The sequence below is a fragment of the Diospyros lotus genome, chromosome 8 (genome assembly GCF_014633365.1).
Source record: "Diospyros lotus cultivar Yz01 chromosome 8, ASM1463336v1, whole genome shotgun sequence".
NCBI lineage: Eukaryota > Viridiplantae > Streptophyta > Magnoliopsida > Ericales > Ebenaceae > Diospyros > Diospyros lotus.
In genome coordinates this window covers 42,437,399-42,458,869 of record NC_068345.1, presented here as the reverse complement: position 1 = coordinate 42,458,869, position 21,471 = coordinate 42,437,399, and the positions used below count along the sequence as shown (strand labels likewise).

Genomic DNA, 21,471 nt, shown 5'->3' with positions numbered 1-21,471 from the left:
ATACATTCTCTAGGGGTGTTTTCTTGATGTAGTGTAGAATTTTTTGTGTCATTTATAAGTGTGGAACTCGGGGCTTATCCATAAACTGACTGAGAATGTGAACAGGATAGACAAAATTTGGCCTTGTAATGGTTAAGTAAATCAATCACTCAACAAGTTTTTGATAAGATGAGGGATCTTCAATACAATCGTCATTTTCCTTACTAAGAGATAAATTCTGCTCCATTGGAGAATTGGAAGGCTTTACTACCAAGTATCTCATGTCTTTTAATATTTCAAGTGCATATTTTATTTGTGAAATAACAATTCATTGTTTTGATCGAGATGTCTTTATGCTTAGAAAATATTTCAAGTTACCAAGATCCTTAAGCTTAAATTGTTGCATGAGATGAGCTTTAATTTGTTCAATTTCTTGGAGATTATTTCCTATCAGAATTATGTTATTCACATAGACAAAAAGAACAGTAAAGGAAGTACCATGGTGTCAGATGAATAAGTAGTGATCTGATTTGGAATTGTATGAAGTCTGTAAGGGTAAGGACTTTGGATAGTTTGATGAACCATTGACGAGAAGCTTTCTTAAGCCTGTACAAAGATTTGTGAAGCTTACACACACGGGTCTCTCTCTTTCGTTCGAAACCAGGAGGTAATAACATGTAAACATCTTTTTCCATATCACCATGGAGAAAAACATTGTTGACGTCCAGTTATTGAAGGTGCCAATTCATGGAAGACGCAATAGCAAGGAGTAAACGAACAGTAACAAGCTTGGCAACAGGGGTAAAAGTCTCATGATAATCAAAATCTTCAATCTGACTATAACCATTTTGTAACCAAACGTGTTTTATAGTGCTCGACAGTGCTATCAGCATTAAATTTGATCTTGTAGACTTATTTGCAACTCACGAATTTCTTATTTGAAGGCAAAGGTTGGAGAGACCAAATGTCATTATCATGTAGAGCACGAAGTTCTTCATTCATGGTAAGACGCCATTTAGGATCTTTAACAGCCTGGATAAAGGAGGTAGGTTCTTTGACCGTTGAAATGGAAGTGGTGAAAGCACGATGGATGGGAGAAAGTTGATCATGAGTAAGAACATGAGACAAGGGGTGAGGAATACATGTGGCTACAGTAAACACCAAGTGAGATGACAGTAAGGAGCAAATAGGCAAGGAAGCTTTTACATGGTATTATTGAAGGTAGTTAAGTGCTTGCGTGGGTTGTTGGAGTTGGTGTTAGGTGTAGGAGAATCATGTGGGGCATCAGGAAATGTCATAGTGACAAGTTCGAAAGTCGCAACATCTAAAATTTGCAATACGGGATGGAGGATCAGGACTAAAGGCGTAGTGGGCAAAGTTAGCGTTGCACTGAGTGAGGTTGGGTGGGAATCAAACTGGATTGAAGGTGTTGTGGCAAGTGAAGATGGCACCGCGGTAGGCGGGTTGGATGGGTAGGCATTGTAGTAGGTGAATTCGGATTGGTAGGCATCGCAGAGGGAAAAATTAGATCTGTAGGGTCTACGACGGGAAGGGTCGAGTGTGTTAGTGAAATAAAGATGAGAGTAACAAATGCATAAGGGAAAACATGTTCATGAAAAAGGACATCTCAAGAAAGAAATATTTTTCTGGTAGCTAAATCATATACTTGATAACCTTTGGTACCATAAGGGTAGCCAAGAAAGATACAACAAAGAGGATGAGTATCAAATTTGCTTGGTTTGTGGTGATGGGTAGAGGCAAAACAGAGAACAAAAAACACATAAATGATCATAAGTGGTGTTTTGTGAAAGACTACCTTAAATGGTGTTTTGCCATGAAGAACATGGGTTGAGGTACGATTGACCAGATAGGTGGTAGTTAGGATAGCATCACCCCAAAAGGTTTTGGAGAGATTAGCTTGGAAAAGTAAGGTACAGGCCACATTAAGGAAATGTCTATGTTTTTGTTCAACAATACTATTTTGTTGTGGGGTTGAGACACAACTAATCGCGTGGCTGGTTGCTAAATTTAAACTTTTGATGAGAGATAAGCTTGCATTTCTGGACATTGATCATTTATACGTCTTTTATAATGTTGTGGAGGAATCTAACGAGCATCTGTTCTTTAATTGCCAGTTTTGTTCTTCGATTTGGGGTCAAATTAAGTCATGGTTTGGCATCCGAAGAGTAATGTCTTCTATTCATAATGCTCTTAAGTGGCTTAAGAAGGAAGCGCGGGGGCCTTCATGGTGTAACAAAGCAAAAAAAATAGCTTTTGCATGCACTGTTATTTTATTTGGAATGCTAGGAACCGTCTCATTTTTTAGGGTTAGCATCATCTTGTTGATAATATCATTAGGAAGATCAAAACACATGTATACAGAGTTCTTTTTTCTTTGTATCATCATGTCTTGATTCTTTTTAATTTATCAGATGCAAGTATTTAATTTGCCTTTTTTGTTCGTCTGGTACCCAATATATTTGTATAGTTCATTTTTGATCAATACATATTCATTTACTGATAATAAAAAAAACATTTTGCAATCCAAAAATATAAACGCAACAATATTTATTAATTTCGCAAATATCAACATAATTGAATCCGTACATAAGGAATTGAAAATTTTCGACGATGACTTTGATACTACTGAAAGTAAAACCAGATCGCTATGGGGCAAGCAACATAATTCAAAAATTTTTGAACCTTATCGATCCTGGCGATTGGATCAACATATAAATTAAATCATTCACATATAAAATAAAATAAATCTATGTTTTAGATTTTCGAGTCGTTTGCGGATTTAAGCCGTCCAAGTGTTCGGCCTCTAAATCGTGATACAAGGCAGGCGTTCGTTGGCGTGGAGAGTTGAATGAGAGTGCTAGCTCTTCCTTCTTTTTCGTGGCTTGTGTATGGACAGAAAGAACCTTCTCGTCTCGAATCAATGCGGAAGGAAATGAGAGAGAGTGGATGACAATTGTTTTTCAACTCTTGAAAAATCACACAAAATCAAATATATTCCTTTGGGCAACCCATAAGGGGGTATTTATAGAAGAGTTCTAAGGTTTTTCAAACCCTCATGGATATGGGCTGACCCATCTATCCTAGTCCAACTAGAATCTTAATTAAGTGGGCTAAATTCAATAATAAGTTTAAATAAAATATTTGGTTTAAATCTAATTTAACTCAAATATAATATTTAATTTAATATTTAATCCAAATCCAATTTAGCCCAAATAATAATTTAAATCCAAATATATTTTATTTCTTATTTGTCACTCCAACAAATAGAAAATTATTAAATTAGAAATCCTTCCTAATTTAATCAATGTCATTTTAGGAAACTATTTCCTTTATGACGATTCCTCGTCATATCGACATTACGTCTATTTGTTCTTTTTCCATGAGAACCTACGACGGCACAACTTTTTGCTGAAGTGTCACACTTAATCATATGTCTGCTCTCCTGATTTAAGCTAGGGACCGTACTTATTGTGTATGACTCATTAGGCTTCCGAATATGTTGGCAATGTGACGGTATGAACACATAAGACAAGATTGACCTCTAGTAAGGCGTCATGCCTACCCAATTATTCAGAAAGATTCATAATCCGCAAATAATCGTTCACGAGTATGGTTACCGTGTAATTTGATCCTCTCGTCTTTGAATTTTATGTGATCTCAAGTCTGGCGATATGTTGTTTGATTACGATCACATGAGTTTTCTTCGGTCCTCCGGATATCCCCATTTAATAGAAAGTGAATTAATAACTCCTTATTGATTTCTTTCACCATGACCATAGATTTATAGTGAATATCCATCGAAGGTACCTTAGATACATCATCCTCTATCAATGGATAGACAAGTCCCATTGCACCCATCTTTATAAGCCTCACGATATGCCCAACAATTGCCCACGTGCAGTCTTTGTCTAGACTTATTGAAACGATGTCAAAGCATACAGGTCTTCTTATGAGATGATCGTGACAACCTCAGGTCCAAGAATTAGTTATACCCATCTCGTATGAGAATTCCATCAACATATAACTAAAATGGATTCCCATGGCAAGTCATGTCCAGTGACATGTTCCCCAATATTGGTCACATATGTTCTTGTCTAGGCATCCCCATGCCTATGGGTGTGAGACCACTGTTGGCATCACATGGCAAAAATATAACACATACAAGTCTTACCGTAATTGTCAATGTCCATTCTTGACATTGTTACGACTTGGGACATTTAATGATGTCTACAAATTGTGATGCATCATCTCACATCTTTATAGATTAATCACAGTATACATCATATGGACTTTATCTAATTTCATTTGATCATTATAATAATAACAAGAAACTAATAGAAAGACTTCTTGTAAAATTGAATAACTCTCTATTCAATAATAAATATGATTGCAATTGTCAGTGTATAACATATCCAATCTGATTGAATCTAGAGCACTAACATGTGCATCGAGAAAAATCATCTACGATAAAGTATTTTGCCCCTTGTAAAGTTGGGACATGGTATCCACCCAAAATGTCAACATGAATTAACTTAAAACAAGATTTTGTGTTAATTGAACTGTAAGGAAAATGTTATCTGGTTTGTTTGGCAAGTGGACAAATAAAACAATCATTGACAAAACTGGCTTTAACAGAGTCTGAATATAAAGAAGTGGCTTATAGGTTTTTTTATTGGATGGATGACCAAGATGTTGGTGCCAAAGATAAGGATTGATGGAAGTGGTGGTGGTAAGGAAAACACGACACTTAGCATGCTTTGACTCATCCAAGTAGTAGAGTCTAGCTTGCTCAATTTCCGTCTCAATCGTCTTCCCCGAATGTTGGTCATGCACAAAACAAAAGTAGTTGGTAAAGGTTGTGTAACATGAAAATGTTTGAGTCAATTTAGCCATTGATATCAACTTGAGTTTAAATGAAGGAACACAAAGCATATTATAAAGAACCAATGAACTTGAAAATTGAATTGCCCCTGTATGTGTGACTTGAATAAGAGCATAGTTTGGTAAATGAACATAACAATTGGTGACATGTATACTACTGGTGAACAAATGAGAGGAACAAACCATGTGATCAGTGGCTATTGTGTTAAAGATCCATTGAATACCTTTACCATATATGGGAGAGCTATGTGGGATACCTGAAAGGTTACTCGCTATTGATACTTGATTGGTAGTGTAATATCCCATATTTTCAAAAGGGTTCAAGAGTAATTTTAACGTGGGCTATGGGTGAAATTATCAAAAAATTAGGGGCTTAAGTATAATTTCTTATAGTCATAAGTACCGAATCGATTGCAGGGAATGCCTCGAAGTGTAAATGTCTAAGGAAAATGATATGGTCTCAATGAGCGTTCCGAGATAAGATTTATGGTATTAAAAAAAATTAGAATTGAGACAGTTTTCGGTACACCTTCGATTTAGGCTAAAAAATTGAATCATCGTAGGGGACTCCCGAGAAGTCAACAGAAGCCTAAGGAGGCTAAGGTTTTTCGTAAGGATCAACCCTGAAGTGGTTTTGAGATGAAACAAATGTCCGGTGAAGGTACAGGGACGAAATCGTCCTTATCGAGTAAACTATGAGTTATTAATTTTGGATTTTTGATATCGTAATACAAATTAATTTGGTGTTTGAGAATGTAATTATAATTAGAGAATTGCCCCTAGTGAGATAAAGATGAAATTGGAGTTTAAATGTGTAATTTTCTTATCATCATAATGTAATATATATAATTATATATATATGTACATATTAGTGCATGCGTGATGGCCATTCTGTGAAGCTTCATGGCCAAGGATTTGTTGCAAGATTTGGAAATCAATTGTTAGCAAGAATTGAGGATAAAATTTGTAAGAAATCTGGGCAGGTGAGGTAAAAGATTTGAATTTGATGTATAATATATATTCAATCATGGAGTTCAATCGGTGGCTGCCTATAAATAGGCATAACGCTTGGCCGAGAGAGATATGAGAAATGAGAAGAGATTGAGAGAGAGAGAGAGAGCTGGTTGCAATGGCCGGAAGCGACAGCTATGGTCGCGAATAGTGGCTGGGCGACGCACGAGTGGAGCAATGGTGACCAGCGGCGGCGAGTAGGACGCCGGCGAGGGCGTGGGCAGCGGTTGACGAGGGCGCAGTGGCCGATGGTGACGGCAAGCGTGAACTGGGCTAGCGAAGCAGGCGGCGTGCACACAGTTGCCGTGCTCTGGAGAAGATGAAGTGAGGAAAAAGAAGAAAGAAGAAGAAAAGAAAGAAAAAGAAAAAGAAAAAAGAAAGAAGAAAAGGAAAAGAAAATAGAAAAAGAAAAAGAAAAAATATGATTTTTTTTTCAAAAATTATAGGAATTAATTTGGGGTTAGAGGAGCATGCCCGGAGCTAGGAAATTGATCGTGCATGTGTTTCGAGATCAGGACAAGCATATTGATGCAGCCTGAGATGCTAAGTTAAGGTGAGTAAAATTTTTTAGAAAATTTTAGAAAATCAGGAAAGTTATTTTATGAATTGTTATTGAGAAATATTTGAGAAATATTTAGTTTGGATTTATTGAGAAAAAATAGGAAGAAATAGAGGAAAATTATGAAAAAATTAGGAAAAAAAAGAATATTGATATTCTTGAATAAATATGATGGTCAGGGTATGTTGAGGTTTCGAATTAAATACCTTAGAAGCATGGCACGAGAATCAAGATATTTTGAGATATGTTTAAAGTAAGTGGTTTGACCCAAAACTGGATTTTATGTAAATGGTTTATCATGTTGTCACGCCTTGATATGAATATGTTATTTAAATTACATTTACATGTATTGATGATGAAATATGCATATGTACTCGTTGATATTATTGATCATGCATCGCATAAGGGTTTGAAAGTACGGGCTGAGACCATTGCTTTTCCAAAGGTGCACCCATACACCTTGGCATGTTGTATAAAGTTGTAAAAATGAGGAGTAGCATTAAGGTACAGTTGGCTTAAACCAAAATGAAAAAAAAAATGACATTTTGCATCCATGCACGAAATATGTTTAATGTACCCTTAGATGATTCATCATCTAACTTGGGTTTTGCCCTTGAAATATTCAAACGTTCCAGATGAAGATTGTAACAGAAATGAGGATGAATGAGGCATGGAATGACACTTAGCAAAGTGCATGATGAATTGAATGTATGTTATGTAGCCTATGCATTTAAGTTATACTACTTTGAATTCTGAACGTTTTGAGGAATGATGATGTATAACCTTATTTATGGTTAATGTTAAAGTTAATGTTCGATTCTAGCTTCCGCATTTGATATTTATAATGATTCTCTTTCGAGATAGATATATGAAAATTTTAGGATGAATATGAAGAATGATATGGTTTAGCATTAGTTTTGAAGGAAAAAATTTATCATCCCATAATTGTCCTAAGTTATAACACACCCGAGAAAGTGGGGTGTTACAGGTAGCATTAATCGATTTTGTTTGAGCAATGAGTTCAAGGAGATCATGATATTGTTCAGCAACGAGACTATAAGAGGAAGAAGTTGTTTCATTTATGATGAGCTATGGGAAAACCGTTTGAGATACCTTTCTTATACCTTTGAGAATTTTCTCGCTTGAGCTTGCGACAAAGATCGATGGTATGGCCTTTGTAACCACATTAATCACATCCAAGATGTTGGTAGCAATTTGCAGTGGTATATCCAACAAGGTTGCAACGATCGCATTTGAGATGTGGGTTTCTTGGTGAGTAATTCATGTTAGAATTTGGTGGTTTATTTTTTACAACAAAAGTAGCTGTATCTGGTGTTTTCCCAATCACATGTGAAAAGATATTTCGTTGTTTTTCATCTTGAATGATGAGGGAAAATACATTGTTCACGGGCGACAAGGGATTTATGGGTAATATCTGCCCTCGAGCTCTCGTATAAATGGGGTTGAGTTTCATGAGAAATTGAATAGTACGTTGTGCTTGTTGGTACTCTTGCAATTATTTTTCCATGACGACATCAGTAGATAGAAAATGTCTTAGAGCATCACGTGCATCCCACAAGCCTTTTAATTTGGTGTAGTAGTCACCAATGCTCATGTCCCTTTGAACGTGCTCACGAATCTCTTGGTTAACTTGAAAAGGTTGCACACTATTCGCATGAGAGAAACACTATTTCAATTCCAGCCAGATTTTGGATGCACTGTCATTATACATCACACTTTAAGCAATGTTAGGTGAAATAGTGTTTAGGATCTAACATTTAACGGAGAGATTACAGTGAGTCCATTGTTTGTGTGTCGTGGATGTTGTTGAGGGCTCCATGATGGATTCGTTTACAAAGCCATCTTTGTTCTTGGTGGTGAGAGCCATGAGCATGGCATGGCTCCAAAGGAGATAGTTGTTTTGTGTCAATTGCTGAGGCACAATAACCAAATATGGTTGGTCAAAGTGATGGAGATAAAAAGGGTTGCTTGGATTATCGTACATGTTGGAAGATGGCATAGTTGCCTTTGAAGTTTCATCATTCTTTGCCATGAAAGATGGAAGGAATGGATCATTGGAGTTGAGTGGGCTATGGAGATTTCATAGATATGAAGCCAAAATGGTTGTGACGGTTCAGATCTGAAGAGGTGAGATCTGAAAATGACAAGATTCAAAACTACGGGGAGTCAAATTTGAGGATGGTGGCGACCATGACAAGATCTGGTAGTTGACAGTTGGATCTGGGTGAGCTAGGTGTAGATTTGAGCAGTGGCGACCCGGATCTGAGCAGCGATAGTCGGATTTAGTGAGTAAAGTGGCGGATTTGAAGGGTGGTGGAACAGATCCAAGATGACGGCCACTGATGACGATAGATATGGGTAGAACAGCTGGCAGTTGCGCATATCCAAGCTGTGGCAGTTGGAACTGGGTGAGCATGCTGTGGTTGGCTATAGATTTGAAGGTGGTGACCAGATTTGGTGAGCGCGTGGCGACCGACAATTGCAATGATTGTGGATATGGCTATAGCGATGACGGATGTTGGTGGTGCAAGGAGATATGGCGATGGCCTGAGGCTGGGGTGATGCCGCGATGTAGAAGCAGTAGGTTTGAGACGGTTAGATCTGAGCCATTTTTTGGCGAATTTGGTTGATTACATAAAAAATCAAGTAGACTCGAAAGGGGTAACAAGGTTACTCCAGTTTGCCAAGTGATGTAGATGTAGATCCTGGTAAGGTGACAAAGAGAGCGAACAGAGTGGTTGGCGGGCACAATGGGCCTAGAGGTGCAGTCGGCGACAACGGTTGCGGGAGATGAGATAGTGACGAGATGACTTGGTTGCGGAGGAGCTTGCGCGATATGATGTTGCAGAGTTCTAGAAAACAACATTGACATTACCGAAGATGAAGTCTATAGTGTCGATGATGTTGCAATCGCAATAGAATTGGCAGTTGGAATAGACGTAAAGAAAGGACGAGAGGTGAAGAAACAATGACTAACTCTAAGGATATCACAAGACTATCCTGATAAGACTAGAGCTATGATACTATGAAAATTTATGAAAGAGTAATCTTTGTGTATATATTTGAATGAAATAATAGCTATATTTATATATAAGGAAGAGACAAAGCAATGATTAAAGAAAAAACAACTTTCCTAGCAAATATCCTGATTTTGGGGATCTTAATTCTTAACATTATAATGTATTATAATATAATTTTTATCTTATTTTGATAATCATACAAATAAATCTTTGTATTAACAAAGAAAAACTTTATAAATTAATATAGAATTTTTATTAAATTAATAGAGGGTGTATTAGAAATAATTTAATTTATTCTTAATATATAAGGAAATATAGGGTAGTAAAATTTTAACAAAATAGTATAATAAAACATTGTTAAATCATTTTATCTTTACCAATATAAATAGCATAAATTGTATTATACCTTCAGAAAAGTACTTATCCATTCATATAGTATGTGTTAATATTTGTGATTCAAAATATATTGATATGTTATATGTTTAATAAATAAATTTATGTAATTGTCATGTGGCATATGGTGTTATATTTTGATGTTAAATAATTGATGTATTTTACAGTTTGAGTTCCATTTCATCTACATGTGCATTTGGCATTCTATATGGTCGGATTTAGTGAGTAAACTGTTTGGTTTACCGTTTTTAATTGTAGCTTTTAAGTTAAATAGTGATTAGCATAAAAATTGTGTAGTGTTTAAATTGATAACGTGTTTGGATAAATGTGCTTTCAGGCTGTCAATTAATAGTTATGTGTTTGGTTTGTAAAAGCTGATAAGTTGTCAAAACTGATAAAAAAACTAAAATAGATATGATGTTAAATAATTCAAATAAAATTTATAAAAATACTATTTTTTATAAAAAAATTATAAATTAATTTCTAAATATTAGATAAATTATACATACTTATTAAAAAATATATTAATATAACTATTTTACATCTTTTATTTTTTTAAATATTACTATTAATATATATATACTTACAAGTGTAATATATATATATATATTGTATATACTCTGCTACGGACGCCATCGACGATGGAGGAAGAGGCCGCGATCAAGGCTGGAGGCAGCACCTGATGGTGACGGTGGTAATGGAGGAAGGTTGATGATGCTTGGCGACGGCTGCGGCAGATCTGGAACCTGGTTGCAGCGATGGCGTGACTTGATTATGCAGCGATGACGCGACCCAGCTGGACTACACAACGACGTCGACGGCGATATGGAGGAAGGGCAATGGCTATGGCGGCGGTTATGGTAGAGCAGAACTTGGGAGAAGATGATGGAAGAAAGAGATTTGGGAGAAAATGAGGACATTTTGGTATTTTAATTGGTCAACCTAGCATCGTTTTTGGGCAAAGCTAGGGGGTACCAGCTTTTGAAAAACGCTGGTATAATAGCTTTTATGCGGGGCAACTTTTAAGCTTAAAATTTTTTTCAAACACTTTACCTTCAAAAGCTATATAGCTTATCAGCTTTCAAATAGCTTATACGCGGTCAAACCGCTAAGCCAAACAGCCTCATAATATTATATTGGCCATGGGCCGTTGGTATCTTATAAGCAAATTGAGCCCAAGCTGCCATATTGAGTTGCTCGTGTATATAAGGCAAATGGGGTAGCTGAACAGTCACTAATTCCAATGTGCAAGAAGAAAACAGAACGCAAGGGAGAAAGCAATCGTGCAAGAGAGAAACCCTAAAGCCCTAGCTTTGTATCTTCTCTTTCATCTTGAAATCAAAGTGCTGTGATAGTGAGAGAATGGCGAGACTGAGTGATGTGAATAACTTGTTTCTTTGAAGCTTTTGTACTCGGTTCTTCGCCGGTTTGTTGATACTGTAAGTGGTTTTTTCTGATTGTTGTTGATTGCTTGTAATCTCTGTAATCTTATTGTATATATTAGTAGATTGACTAGAGGCAGAACCTCTGCCATAAGTAGGATCTTCCGATCCGAACACGTATACGCGATATTCTCTGTGTGTGTTGCGATTGTTCTTTATTTTCTGTTTCAACTTGTGGATCTTGGTATTTTTCTTAGTCTTGATCGTGTGACTATATGTTGGTTTACACAAGTGATTTCTCAACAGTATGGATTGTACTTCAATTTATCAACACATTATATTTATACTTTTACCAACTAAAATTATTATTATTATTACTAAAATATTTATTTTTATAAATGGAATGTGTTTTTGGTTAGTAAATATTTAATCTATACCAAGAGAAAAATGAAAAAAAAAGGACGTTAGACCTATTTAAAGCCATTACGCAATATAAAAGGACAAAAGTGACTATAATATCGAACAGGTTGACGTTTGAACCGGCCGCCATAGCCAGTGCCTGCCGCTTTGACTGTACTGTTGCAGCGATGACGGGTCCTCCTCCTCCTCAGCTTCTCTCTTCTCGCGACGTCCGACATCTCTTGGATTCAGTTGATGCTTTTCTCTTCGATTGCGATGGTCAGATATATAATTAACTTCCATTTTTCCTTCAAGAATGCGTATACATACTTCTGTTATGATGCCGATCTAGGTTACGAATATGATATTCTATTTCTAGGCGTAATTTGGAAGGGCCATAAGCTCATTGATGGCGTCGCACAGACACTGGACATGCTTCGTTCCAAGGTAGCTACTTCCACTTGTCATTACTGTCGATTGTTAAGAGTTATTACAAACAATGCATTCGATCCGCGTGTTTGCAGGGGAAGAAGCTGATCTTTGTAACCAACAACTCTACTAAGTCAAGGAGCCAATATGCTAAGAAATTCCATTCCCTTGGAATTTCGGTTACTCAGGTTCGTTCCTTCCTTTACTCAACCGTCTCCAGATTTATCAATTTCACGAGTTTTTCCTTTTTCAAATCATTAGCTTGTTTGTTACAAAACGCTATTTATTAAGCTCTGTCCTCTCACTTTCTCTTCTCAATTTTCCTCCTGCAGGAGGAGATATTTTCCTCATCCTTTGCAGCGGCTATGTTCTTGAAAGTTAACCACTTTCCTCCGGAGAAGAAGGTTAGTCTTCTATTTAAACCTACCTATTATTTCAAACTCGACCTGACAACTGATTGCAATGATTACAGTTTTTAAGGAGAGGTTATTTGGCTCTTCTTTTCTCTTTGCTGTGTTAGACATGCCAAATTCTTCCATAAATCTAGGTCCTCCTTTTATTTTTCTAACTCTCTTGAGTGTACAGAGAAATTTTCCCCTTGTCTCTATGTTTCAACTCTACAGTAAACCGTGTCTCAGTTTCTTTGGAGTACCTGGTTGAAATCAGTATTTGGTCTGAATTTCTAGTCAATGAATTGCATAGCTGGACAATATCGATAGTAGCTACAAATGGTTTTGGCAGGTTTACGTCGTGGGCGAGGAAGGCATACTGGAAGAACTGGAGCTGGCAGGTTTCACAGGTCTTGGGGGCCCTGTATGCTTTCGTACTTCTTAAATTCTAATACTTAGTTTTTTTTTTCTTGTGTGTAAATATCTAATACTTAGTTTGACATGCAACTTTTTATGTTAAAATGGAATTTTCAATCTTTTGTGCCATTCTCAAGAAGTTGTGCTAGCTCTTGCCCACATGGCAACCATTTACTAGTTGCCCTTCTAAAGGAGAAGCAAACGACAACCATGTGTAGGAAAATCTTCCCCAGCGAAATTGCAACTTATATATGCTGAAAGTTTCCCTATAGCAAATGAACTTTGTTTCTTCCATATCAAAAGGATTGTTATGGAGTTTGGACTTTCTACATATCAAATTTTACTTCCTTTGGTTTTTTGTTTTCAACTTTTTTGACTTCCAAACTATGGAATGTTTGGACTCTTCTACGCATCAAGGATTATTTCTGTTTGGACTGCAGAGTGTTTGGACTATTCCTCATAATAAAGATCTTAGAACTCATAGAATTTATCCACTCATTGCAGTAATTCTCTCATTGTTATTACAGTAGCAAGACCAAGTTTTGAGGTGTATTTTGCTTCCATTATCTATATAATTTTGTTATCTCAAGCTAACTAGTATTATTCATCTCCTGCTTTTCGTTTCCAAATTCTGTATTACTCTTCTTGTCTGACATTCATCATGGAACTTGCCATTGTGAGCCCAGAGGAATGGGAAGATATGGAAGCTAATAAACTTTATCTTTCTATCTTTGTTTATCAAAATCCTTCGTCACCTTATTGCACATCTTCAATAGTTTGGAAAAAAAGATGCTTCCTACATTTAGATTTATACATTTGTTTGATCGGTTCAGCTAGCTTCCAAATTTTTGGCATAATACTAGAATCGGTTTTCTTTGAATTCTAAAAGGACTAACATTTTTCCATCTCATAAGTAGCTCTTAAATCACATAGGAAGGCTTCTACTACAATTCTGAATCTTACACTGGACGCAATAATATGCTGCAGGAAGATGGGAAAAAATCGGTGCAGCTGAAACCAAATTGTCTATTTGAGCATGATAAGAGTGTAATGTAGCCAAGAGTTTCCTCAAGCATTTTCTTTTTCTTAAAGATGAAAATTTTATATGTTTTAATTTCTAATTCAGGTCGGAGCTGTTGTGGTTGGACTAGACCAGTATATAAATTATTACAAGCTACAGTAAGATCAGTCTCTTATTTCCTATTTCTCCGTCATTTAGTTTAACCAGCTAAAAGTTGACTGGCATGGGGAAAGTGGCATCCTTTAGTTTCCCAAGCACTAGACGTAGAATTGTATTTGAACCTGATCATAGGGTTAACAATTTTATGTTTCCTATCAACTAACGTCTGGGATACTTTCTCTCATGCAAATTTGATTAACTTGTTGATTTGCTTATTTCTGCATTGGATGGAATGGATATGTCCACCCTGATATTCTTTTACTTGGGAACTCTGTTACTTGTAAGGAGAGATACTCATTTACAGTCTAAAGTGGCTTTTTTTGGATGAAAATGGATAACTTAAGAGTCTCGAGTCCTGCAAAATGTTTAGGTCTAATGACAAAAAGCTTCAGCAGTTCTAAAGGTTTTCCGTTCACTGTGTGCACATTGCCTTCATTTCCTGTTATTGTAAGTTACAAAAATCAACTGGCAGGTATGCGACCCTTTGTATACGTGAGAATCCAGGATGCCTTTTCATTGCTACCAACCGTGATGCAGTAGGACACATGACTGATTTACAAGAGTGGCCTGGTAATCCTTCACTACGCATCCCTAGTCTTCCATATTATCTAGGTGATCCGAGTGTTTGCCACTATGCATAAATGACATTTTTTTATTTGTTTTGAGTTTTGGTTTCAGGTGCAGGATGTATGGTTGCTGCCATTTGTGGATCAACTGAAAAGGAGCCTATCGTAGTTGGGAAACCATCTACATTTATGATGGATTTCTTATTACAGAAGTACGCATAATTTTTATTTTCCATATTAGATTTCTACTGTGTTAGTTTTGCGCTTTGCTGTGAAGCCCAATTTTGTAGCTAACCATTATACAATAATCAGGATCAGGAGCTATGTGATGCTCAATTTAGAATGCAAAGGTGGATTTAGAGTGATAGGTTCCAATTGAAGCCATTTGTCATATGGGATGTTTGATCTATTAATATACCTTCTGAAGGGTCAAATTTGTTATTTTTCAAGAATAAAAGGAATCTGCTATTTGAGCAGAAGCATTGAGGCTTGCAGCCTTTCTGTATGGCCAAATGGTAATATATGCATACGTAAAATCTAATGCTTGTGAATGGAATAGGGTAAATGTTTTATCTTTTGTAGATTTTTTGCTTGTTTTTTACTCTAGATCAAACTGTCTAGTGTCTAGGCTCTTTCTCGTGACCTGAAGAAAGAGATAAAATAAAGTCCTGATGATTCGGAGTATCTGTATGGTGTCGATAAGACTGTTCACTGTCTTGCTCTGTTGTACAGGTTTCATATTTCTACCTCTAGAATGTGTATGGTGGGTGACAGACTGGATACTGATATTTTATTTGGCCAGAATGCCGGTTGCAGAACTCTCCTAGTTCTTTCAGGTTAAGTTTTTCTCTTTATTGGTCAAAATTTTAAATTTTTGTTGACACTTTACGGACACATGAGCTCTACAAACCCTTGGGTTGTTCCTATACTTGCAGGCGTCACAACTCAATCTAGTCTTCAAGATCCATCAAACCACATTCAACCAGATTATTATACAAGCACGGTGTCTGATCTTCTCAATTTATCAGGGCCATAGTGTAGTTTCCTTATAGTTATTCTTGTTTGGGCTCCGACAGCTGCTGCCCTTTGTCATGTTTCAACTTACGGGCACACATACTAGTAATCCCTATTGCCTTTTCATATTCATTAGACATAGGGTAAACATTGAGTAGACAATTGTTTATTTTTGAATTTTGCACTTTTAACTTTTTATTTTTACTTTCTTAATGTGTGAAAATTATGGCGTGAAATTTAAATTTAATTGTGATTAAAATTTATTTACAATTAAAAATATATCTTTTGTAACTCATCTTCTCATCAGAACATAGATATATATAAAATAATATTATATATATATATTTATATATGAGTATTAAGTTTATAAAAAAAAAAAAAAACTCCATTGATTGATTGAGGAGTGGTCATTTGTCATTTTCTTTAAAAAAAAAAAGGAAAACTCAATTGATTGATGTAATCCTTTCTAGCTAATTAAGTAAAGATCAATATGCTATAATTTAAGACATTCAAGATTAATCATCAGCTTGTGTAATAATTGTTATTTTTGTTTTGGCAATGTTAATAGATATAATTAAAATATATGCACACACAAGCACTACATAACAATAGACACAAAAATTATGCAATTTGCTACAATTTACTTATGTAGTTCTATTATAACAACACAAAAATCATGCCAATTTTATGCGGCTACCTTGTCGGCCAGAGATTATATTATTTTTTTGAAATCAAATTTCAAACATTTTTAAAAATGACTTTACATATAAATTGTTATCTATTTATTTGGTGTGCATTAATTTATGTGATATTACATGCATTATTATTATAAGTGTTATAAATATATATATATATATATGTAGATATATATATATTTGATTTGAGACACTTTCCAAGAACATTCTCAGTTAAGTGCTGACTTGAAATGGGAGAGGGAGGGAGAGAGAGAGAGCGAAGAAAAAGGGCAGCCACAACCACAATGAACAATCCCAGCTGTTTTTGGGTTAGCACCATGTATATGTAAAAACCCATGGCTCTGCCTCTTCGTTCTTCTTTTCTCCAAGTTTGGGTTCAGCTTTCCTCAAACATTTTTTTGTCAAAGCAAGAGCCAGCGATCATGGGTCTCTCTGCGCAAGATGGAAGAGTCACTGCCGAAAACTGCAGCCAAGGTATGGGTACAAGACAAAACGTCACAAAAATGATGTGTTTGTTCGTAATTAGGAACCATTTTTCAAGGTGTTTTTCTCTTCCCCTAGATGAATGATATTATTAGTCAGTTGTTTATGATTGAAATGCCCAATTAATGTTGTTTTTCTATTATTTTTTAGATTGGGTCAATATTGTGTGTATTCCAAAATCGTGCCATAAAATGATCTTATAGTATTTTTACAAGATTTTTTGGCCTTGAAGTTGCACCATATTCATATCTTGGCGACCTTTCTAGAGTTTTTTTTTACCAAATTGTTGGGTTTGTTTGTAATATAACATAACTACCAAATGGTGTGGCCTGTGAGAGTATCAGCTTGCAAATGTGAGCCAATTTGGCAGTGTTTCGATTCTTAATGTATATGGTCATTAACAACTATTATATATGATGCAAGAAATAACCTATACAACAAATGCAGTCTGACCTGTGCCAACAGTAGAGCAGTTGATGCACCAGCAACCATGAAGGAAACCTGCCCCGAAAATGGTCCTCTTATGCTTAAATTAGAGAGAAGTAAGATAAGAAAAAGGCTGAAATATTATATATGCTCAAAATAAAAAAGACCTGAAAAAATATTTCTCCTTTGTACCTTAAATTATGGGGAGTGACAATAAGATCCAGTCTCACTAGAATTCTAGAGTCAAGATGCTCTTGATTCAGATATGATAATGCTTGGCCTTGATTATCTTATTGATGATGTACTTGCCACAAGTTATTTGAGTGGCGCATACTTAGTACTTATTGTGATGAGATACAGTTGATGGCATTCGTGCTTGCATACTAGGGTCTTACGTACGTGTAAACTTTCTTATTAAGTGGATCTAAGATGTCTTTTTGTCCAGTTGTTAAGACTTAAGATGATAGTGACATAAGATTTCATACGATATCAAGCTTCTTATTTCGTATGAAAAATTTGTGCAAAACTTTTTGTTTGGGTATTTTATATCATAATCTTCTGTTACAATCTTGTTGATCACATTCTTCAAGAATTACATTTATTTGTTAAATAAGTTGAAATTATTTTCCTTTTCGAATCAAGTTCATGGGAACCTTTTATTTGTTCAAAAATTCTAAATGTTGAACTATGTTTGCAAATTTACAGAAAGTGTTCGTTAGGGGCTCAAATCAGCTGTCATCACCGCAGGCATTGCCGCTGTGCCTACTGTGTGTAGTTATTATCTTCATTTCTATTCTTTCTACTCAATTTACTTTTTTTTTAAATTTTTTTTAACACTTTACCCTTTCAATTTCAATCCTCATGGACTTTCACCGCATTATACACATTTTATTGTATATAAAAAAGTTAATCTAGATTTGCTTCACTAGGTTTCTTTACTACCAAATATATGGATTATATAATTCACTAATGAGCCCTTCAAATTTGGGTAGTTCCCTACTCTGGGGCAACCAAATAGGCCATGTGCAAATCTAATAAAAATGCCTCTTGATCATGTTGTAAGATAAGAAATGCTTCAATCCATATGAGAGCACTTTTTTTCAGTTGTTTTTTTTTTAAATTTTTTACTTTTAAGTATGGAAAAAGAAAAGCTAGAAAGTGCTCTGTGATTAGTTTTTTTCTACTCTTTCTTAAAAGTTTTGGATGAAAAAAAAACACAAATATTCAAAAAAGAAGATATTCAATCATTATTGTCACCATTATTAATTGTACCTTATTCTAACTAATATGGGGTCATGGCACAACATTCATAATGTTAATTGACTTCTAAAAAGTCACATTGATAATACAAATTCATGTAAAAGAAGAGATTAAATCTAGTTTAAAAAATAAAATATAAAAGTTTTAGTGCCAGACAGATGAAGCTTTAATTGTTTTGAAGATTAATGGAAAACCAGATGATTTTATTTGTGTCTTATAATCTTTTACCCTCTTCCTGTTGTCAGTTGGTTGCGGTTAGGACGATTCCTTGGGCAAAAGCTAACATTAATCACACCGGTCAGGCACTCATCATCTCAAGAGGTGAGTTCAGAAACCCATCATTTTGCTAATCATGCTCCTACCTTTCTAATTTGCCCTTTTTCTATGATTTAGATGTATATAATCTGTCTTGCCCAATTCTTTGATCAGAGTCGACTATGTCGCTGAATGACTCCAATAGCTAGCTCAATGGCCTTTAACATAGCATTTATCTTAAGACTGTTCAAAATCTGTGTTTAGATATTCAAATGGGTTGCCTGAGTTTGGCACCCGTTCTTGTTTGCTCGATCATGTGCACATATCTCCTGTTCGATTCTTGTTCACTTGGATATAGATTTTTTTTGATCATTCTATCAATTGGTAATGACAAAATACCATCCGAATGATGTGTTAATTAGCAGCATTTCTGTAATTACGAATCATCTTGATGGTGTTTCCCTTCTTAATTATATATATATATATATATATATACAATGCGACTTGCAATTACAAAAAGAACACTTTTAAGTCATTCCATATGCTTTGTTTTGGTCAAAAAATTATTTAAACATGATCTACCTAATGTATTATATTCTCTTTTTGCTAGATTAATCTGTTATATTATCAGAGTAGAGTAATAGGCTTTGGTTCAGTTTGCATACCCTTGGGCTTCTCTTAATCTCACACACAGCTTCTTCTTTGAAACTTGCATGCATATGTACTGTGTTCATTTAATTTGTCTTCAACTTCAAAACTCCCAATTTGGTTTCCTCTTTTCCTGGAAATTCTTTATCGTACGCTTGGAACTAAAGGGATTCAAAATCTTGTCCAGTATCGTTTCCTGTTAGTTATATCGAATTTGGAGCTTGAGTGCACGATATTAAAATCATAATTAATATATAGGAGAGGCGGGAACAACACCAATTTGGCAATCGAAACATCGTTGTTCATGACTAGAACTGTATCGAACGCTATGAATAATTAGGAAACATCGATCGATCGGTATTTCCATGATTACCCGATAACCTTGGAGAAATAATTTCTGTGCTTTTGTTGTGCAGCATCTGTGGCTGCAACATACTTCATCACCGCCCACAAAACGATCTTGAAAGCCTCGAAGAAGAATGCTTCCTACGATAGAACTGCTTAGAATCCAGAATCTGATGAAGATCTTAGGGTAACTTCAATGTTATAATTCGTTCAACTTAATTAGTCTATATACATACATACATACATATATGATGGCACTGGATCGAGCTTGTTTTCCAAGTTGAATCAGTTTTGGATCATGTGCAGTCCTTAGTATCCATTGCTGATCGATCTCTCTTTATGGCTACAGAATAAATAAACTTGGTGCATGCTCCTTTCAGTTACGATCATACATAATAATCACTGGATGAGTTAGAATTTTTCTTTTTTGTTCTTCGTGTTCACCTGGTTGAAAAAGAAAAAATTAATGGCATCCGGGTTTCCTTCGTTTACTAAAGTTTGAGGAGGATTAATGTATTTGTACGGAAGGGAATGAAGAAGAATAATGTACATCAAGATGATCAAAACAGAACCCTAAATCAAGCCATTGACATTAACCAATCTAATATATATATATATATATATATATATCTCTTGACCACTGCAAAGGAATTAACTTCAAAAAGTTAAGCAGCCCTAAATCCCAATGCCCTTTATTCAACAATATTAATGCAGACAAAACTGATCACATGCACGCAGGCAAAACCATACATGCATACATGCATGCATACATACATACATATATATATATGTATATATAGTTTCAGAAAGAACTGTCATGAGCGTTAATAATCTTCTCAGCCACCTTTTCTTTGATCTCTTCCAACTGTTTCTTCATCAAAACCAGTTCTTGAATATCATCAGACCCATCAATCTGCGGAGCATGCAACCACGAACTCATCTTCGTCATGTTCATGGCCGCTGCAGAATCCTTTAGCCCAGCAGTAGTTTTCGCCAAGTACCGGTCGACGACGGCGCCGAAGGATGGGTCGCCGTGGGTGTAGGGGCGACCGGCCGGCGAGAAGGCGACGACGGCGACGCTGGCGGCGGCGAGGGAGTGGAGCTGGCCGGCCTTCTTGAACAGCCCCTGCCGCCTCTTCGAGAACGTCACCATTCTTTGCTGCTCCTTCTCCACTCTCTTGATCTCGATCTTCTTCTTCCCCGTCCCCATTGATGGATTCTTACTAATTGATCTCTCCCTTTTCTTTCTCGATTTTCTCTCACTTTCTCTCTGAGAAGAAAATGCAAGAAATGTGCGGGTTGCATGGATGGAGAATAAGTGATTATTGTTTCCGAATTTGATTTTGTTGACCGACGGAAGATTTCGTTTACTTTCCTTTCTTGATACACAAGATTGGTTGCTTGTAGTATAAGTAATAAGTGTACACCTGTAGGCAAGTAATTTATGGTACTTGTGCATTGTGGTGAAACTATATATATATATATAGGGTGACAAATTTGCCCTTGTTAGTAGCAATTAATTAGGACTCAAATTAAACATATCTTAATAAAAGAAAGGGTCTCAAGAGCTTAACAATTTTATTTAATTATATATGACCTTGAGTCAAGGTCATATATAATTAAATAAAATTGTTAAGCTCCTTGGTCTACCTTTCTCTTTTTATTAAAACAAATATTATATATAATTTACAAATTATA

The 21,471-nt window shown here is 35.7% G+C and overlaps 3 protein-coding genes across 4 annotated transcripts; 2 read left to right on the top strand and 1 right to left on the bottom strand.

Annotated features, from left to right (window-relative positions):
• Window positions 1-11,789: 11,789 nt before the first annotated feature.
• LOC127808441 (phosphoglycolate phosphatase 2) lies at window positions 11,790-15,868 on the top strand. Its single transcript, XM_052346978.1, has 11 exons — window positions 11,790-11,945; window positions 12,046-12,113; window positions 12,191-12,283; window positions 12,428-12,499; window positions 12,837-12,908; window positions 13,889-13,948; window positions 14,028-14,080; window positions 14,554-14,651; window positions 14,760-14,859; window positions 15,380-15,483; window positions 15,583-15,868. The coding sequence occupies exons 1-11, from the start codon at window positions 11,855-11,857 to the stop codon at window positions 15,681-15,683; spliced, it is 912 nt and encodes a 303-aa protein (XP_052202938.1). The 5' UTR covers window positions 11,790-11,854; the 3' UTR covers window positions 15,684-15,868.
• Window positions 15,869-15,965: 97 nt separating this feature from the next.
• LOC127808443 (early nodulin-93-like) lies at window positions 15,966-20,173 on the top strand. 2 transcript variants are annotated; one of them, XM_052346979.1, is made up of 5 exons: window positions 15,966-16,681; window positions 16,764-16,830; window positions 17,971-18,032; window positions 18,771-18,846; window positions 19,845-20,173. In XM_052346979.1, exons 1-5 carry the CDS (start codon window positions 16,587-16,589, stop codon window positions 19,890-19,892), a joined length of 348 nt encoding a protein of 115 aa, XP_052202939.1. In that variant the 5' UTR covers window positions 15,966-16,586; the 3' UTR covers window positions 19,893-20,173. The 2 variants fall into 2 exon arrangements, with proteins under 2 accessions (XP_052202939.1, XP_052202940.1); XM_052346980.1 differs by lacking the exon at window positions 17,971-18,032.
• Window positions 20,174-20,352: 179 nt separating this feature from the next.
• Window positions 20,353-21,040, bottom strand: LOC127808440 (agamous-like MADS-box protein AGL61). Its single transcript, XM_052346977.1, has one exon. The coding sequence runs from the start codon at window positions 20,981-20,983 to the stop codon at window positions 20,576-20,578; it is 408 nt and encodes a 135-aa protein (XP_052202937.1). The 5' UTR covers window positions 20,984-21,040; the 3' UTR covers window positions 20,353-20,575.
• Between the last annotated feature and the right edge of the window lie 431 nt (window positions 21,041-21,471).

Excerpts from the sequence above, each read along its gene's own strand:
- LOC127808441 (XM_052346978.1), top strand. The coding sequence starts at position 11,855 with ATGACGGGTCCTCCTCCTCCTCAGCTTCTCTCTTCTCGCGACGTCCGA. Across the intron at positions 11,946-12,045 it reads TTTTCTCTTCGATTGCGATG|GCGTAATTTGGAAGGGCCAT; the intron begins GTCAGATATATA and ends TTCTATTTCTAG. Across the intron at positions 14,652-14,759 it reads TGATTTACAAGAGTGGCCTG|GTGCAGGATGTATGGTTGCT; the intron begins GTAATCCTTCAC and ends TTTTGGTTTCAG.
- LOC127808443 (XM_052346979.1), top strand. The coding sequence starts at position 16,587 with ATGGGAGAGGGAGGGAGAGAGAGAGAGCGAAGAAAAAGGGCAGCCACA. Across the intron at positions 16,682-16,763 it reads TGGGTTAGCACCATGTATAT|CAAGAGCCAGCGATCATGGG; the intron begins GTAAAAACCCAT and ends TTTTTGTCAAAG. Across the intron at positions 16,831-17,970 it reads TGCCGAAAACTGCAGCCAAG|AAAGTGTTCGTTAGGGGCTC; the intron begins GTATGGGTACAA and ends GCAAATTTACAG.
- LOC127808440 (XM_052346977.1), bottom strand. The coding sequence starts at position 20,983 with ATGGGGACGGGGAAGAAGAAGATCGAGATCAAGAGAGTGGAGAAGGAG.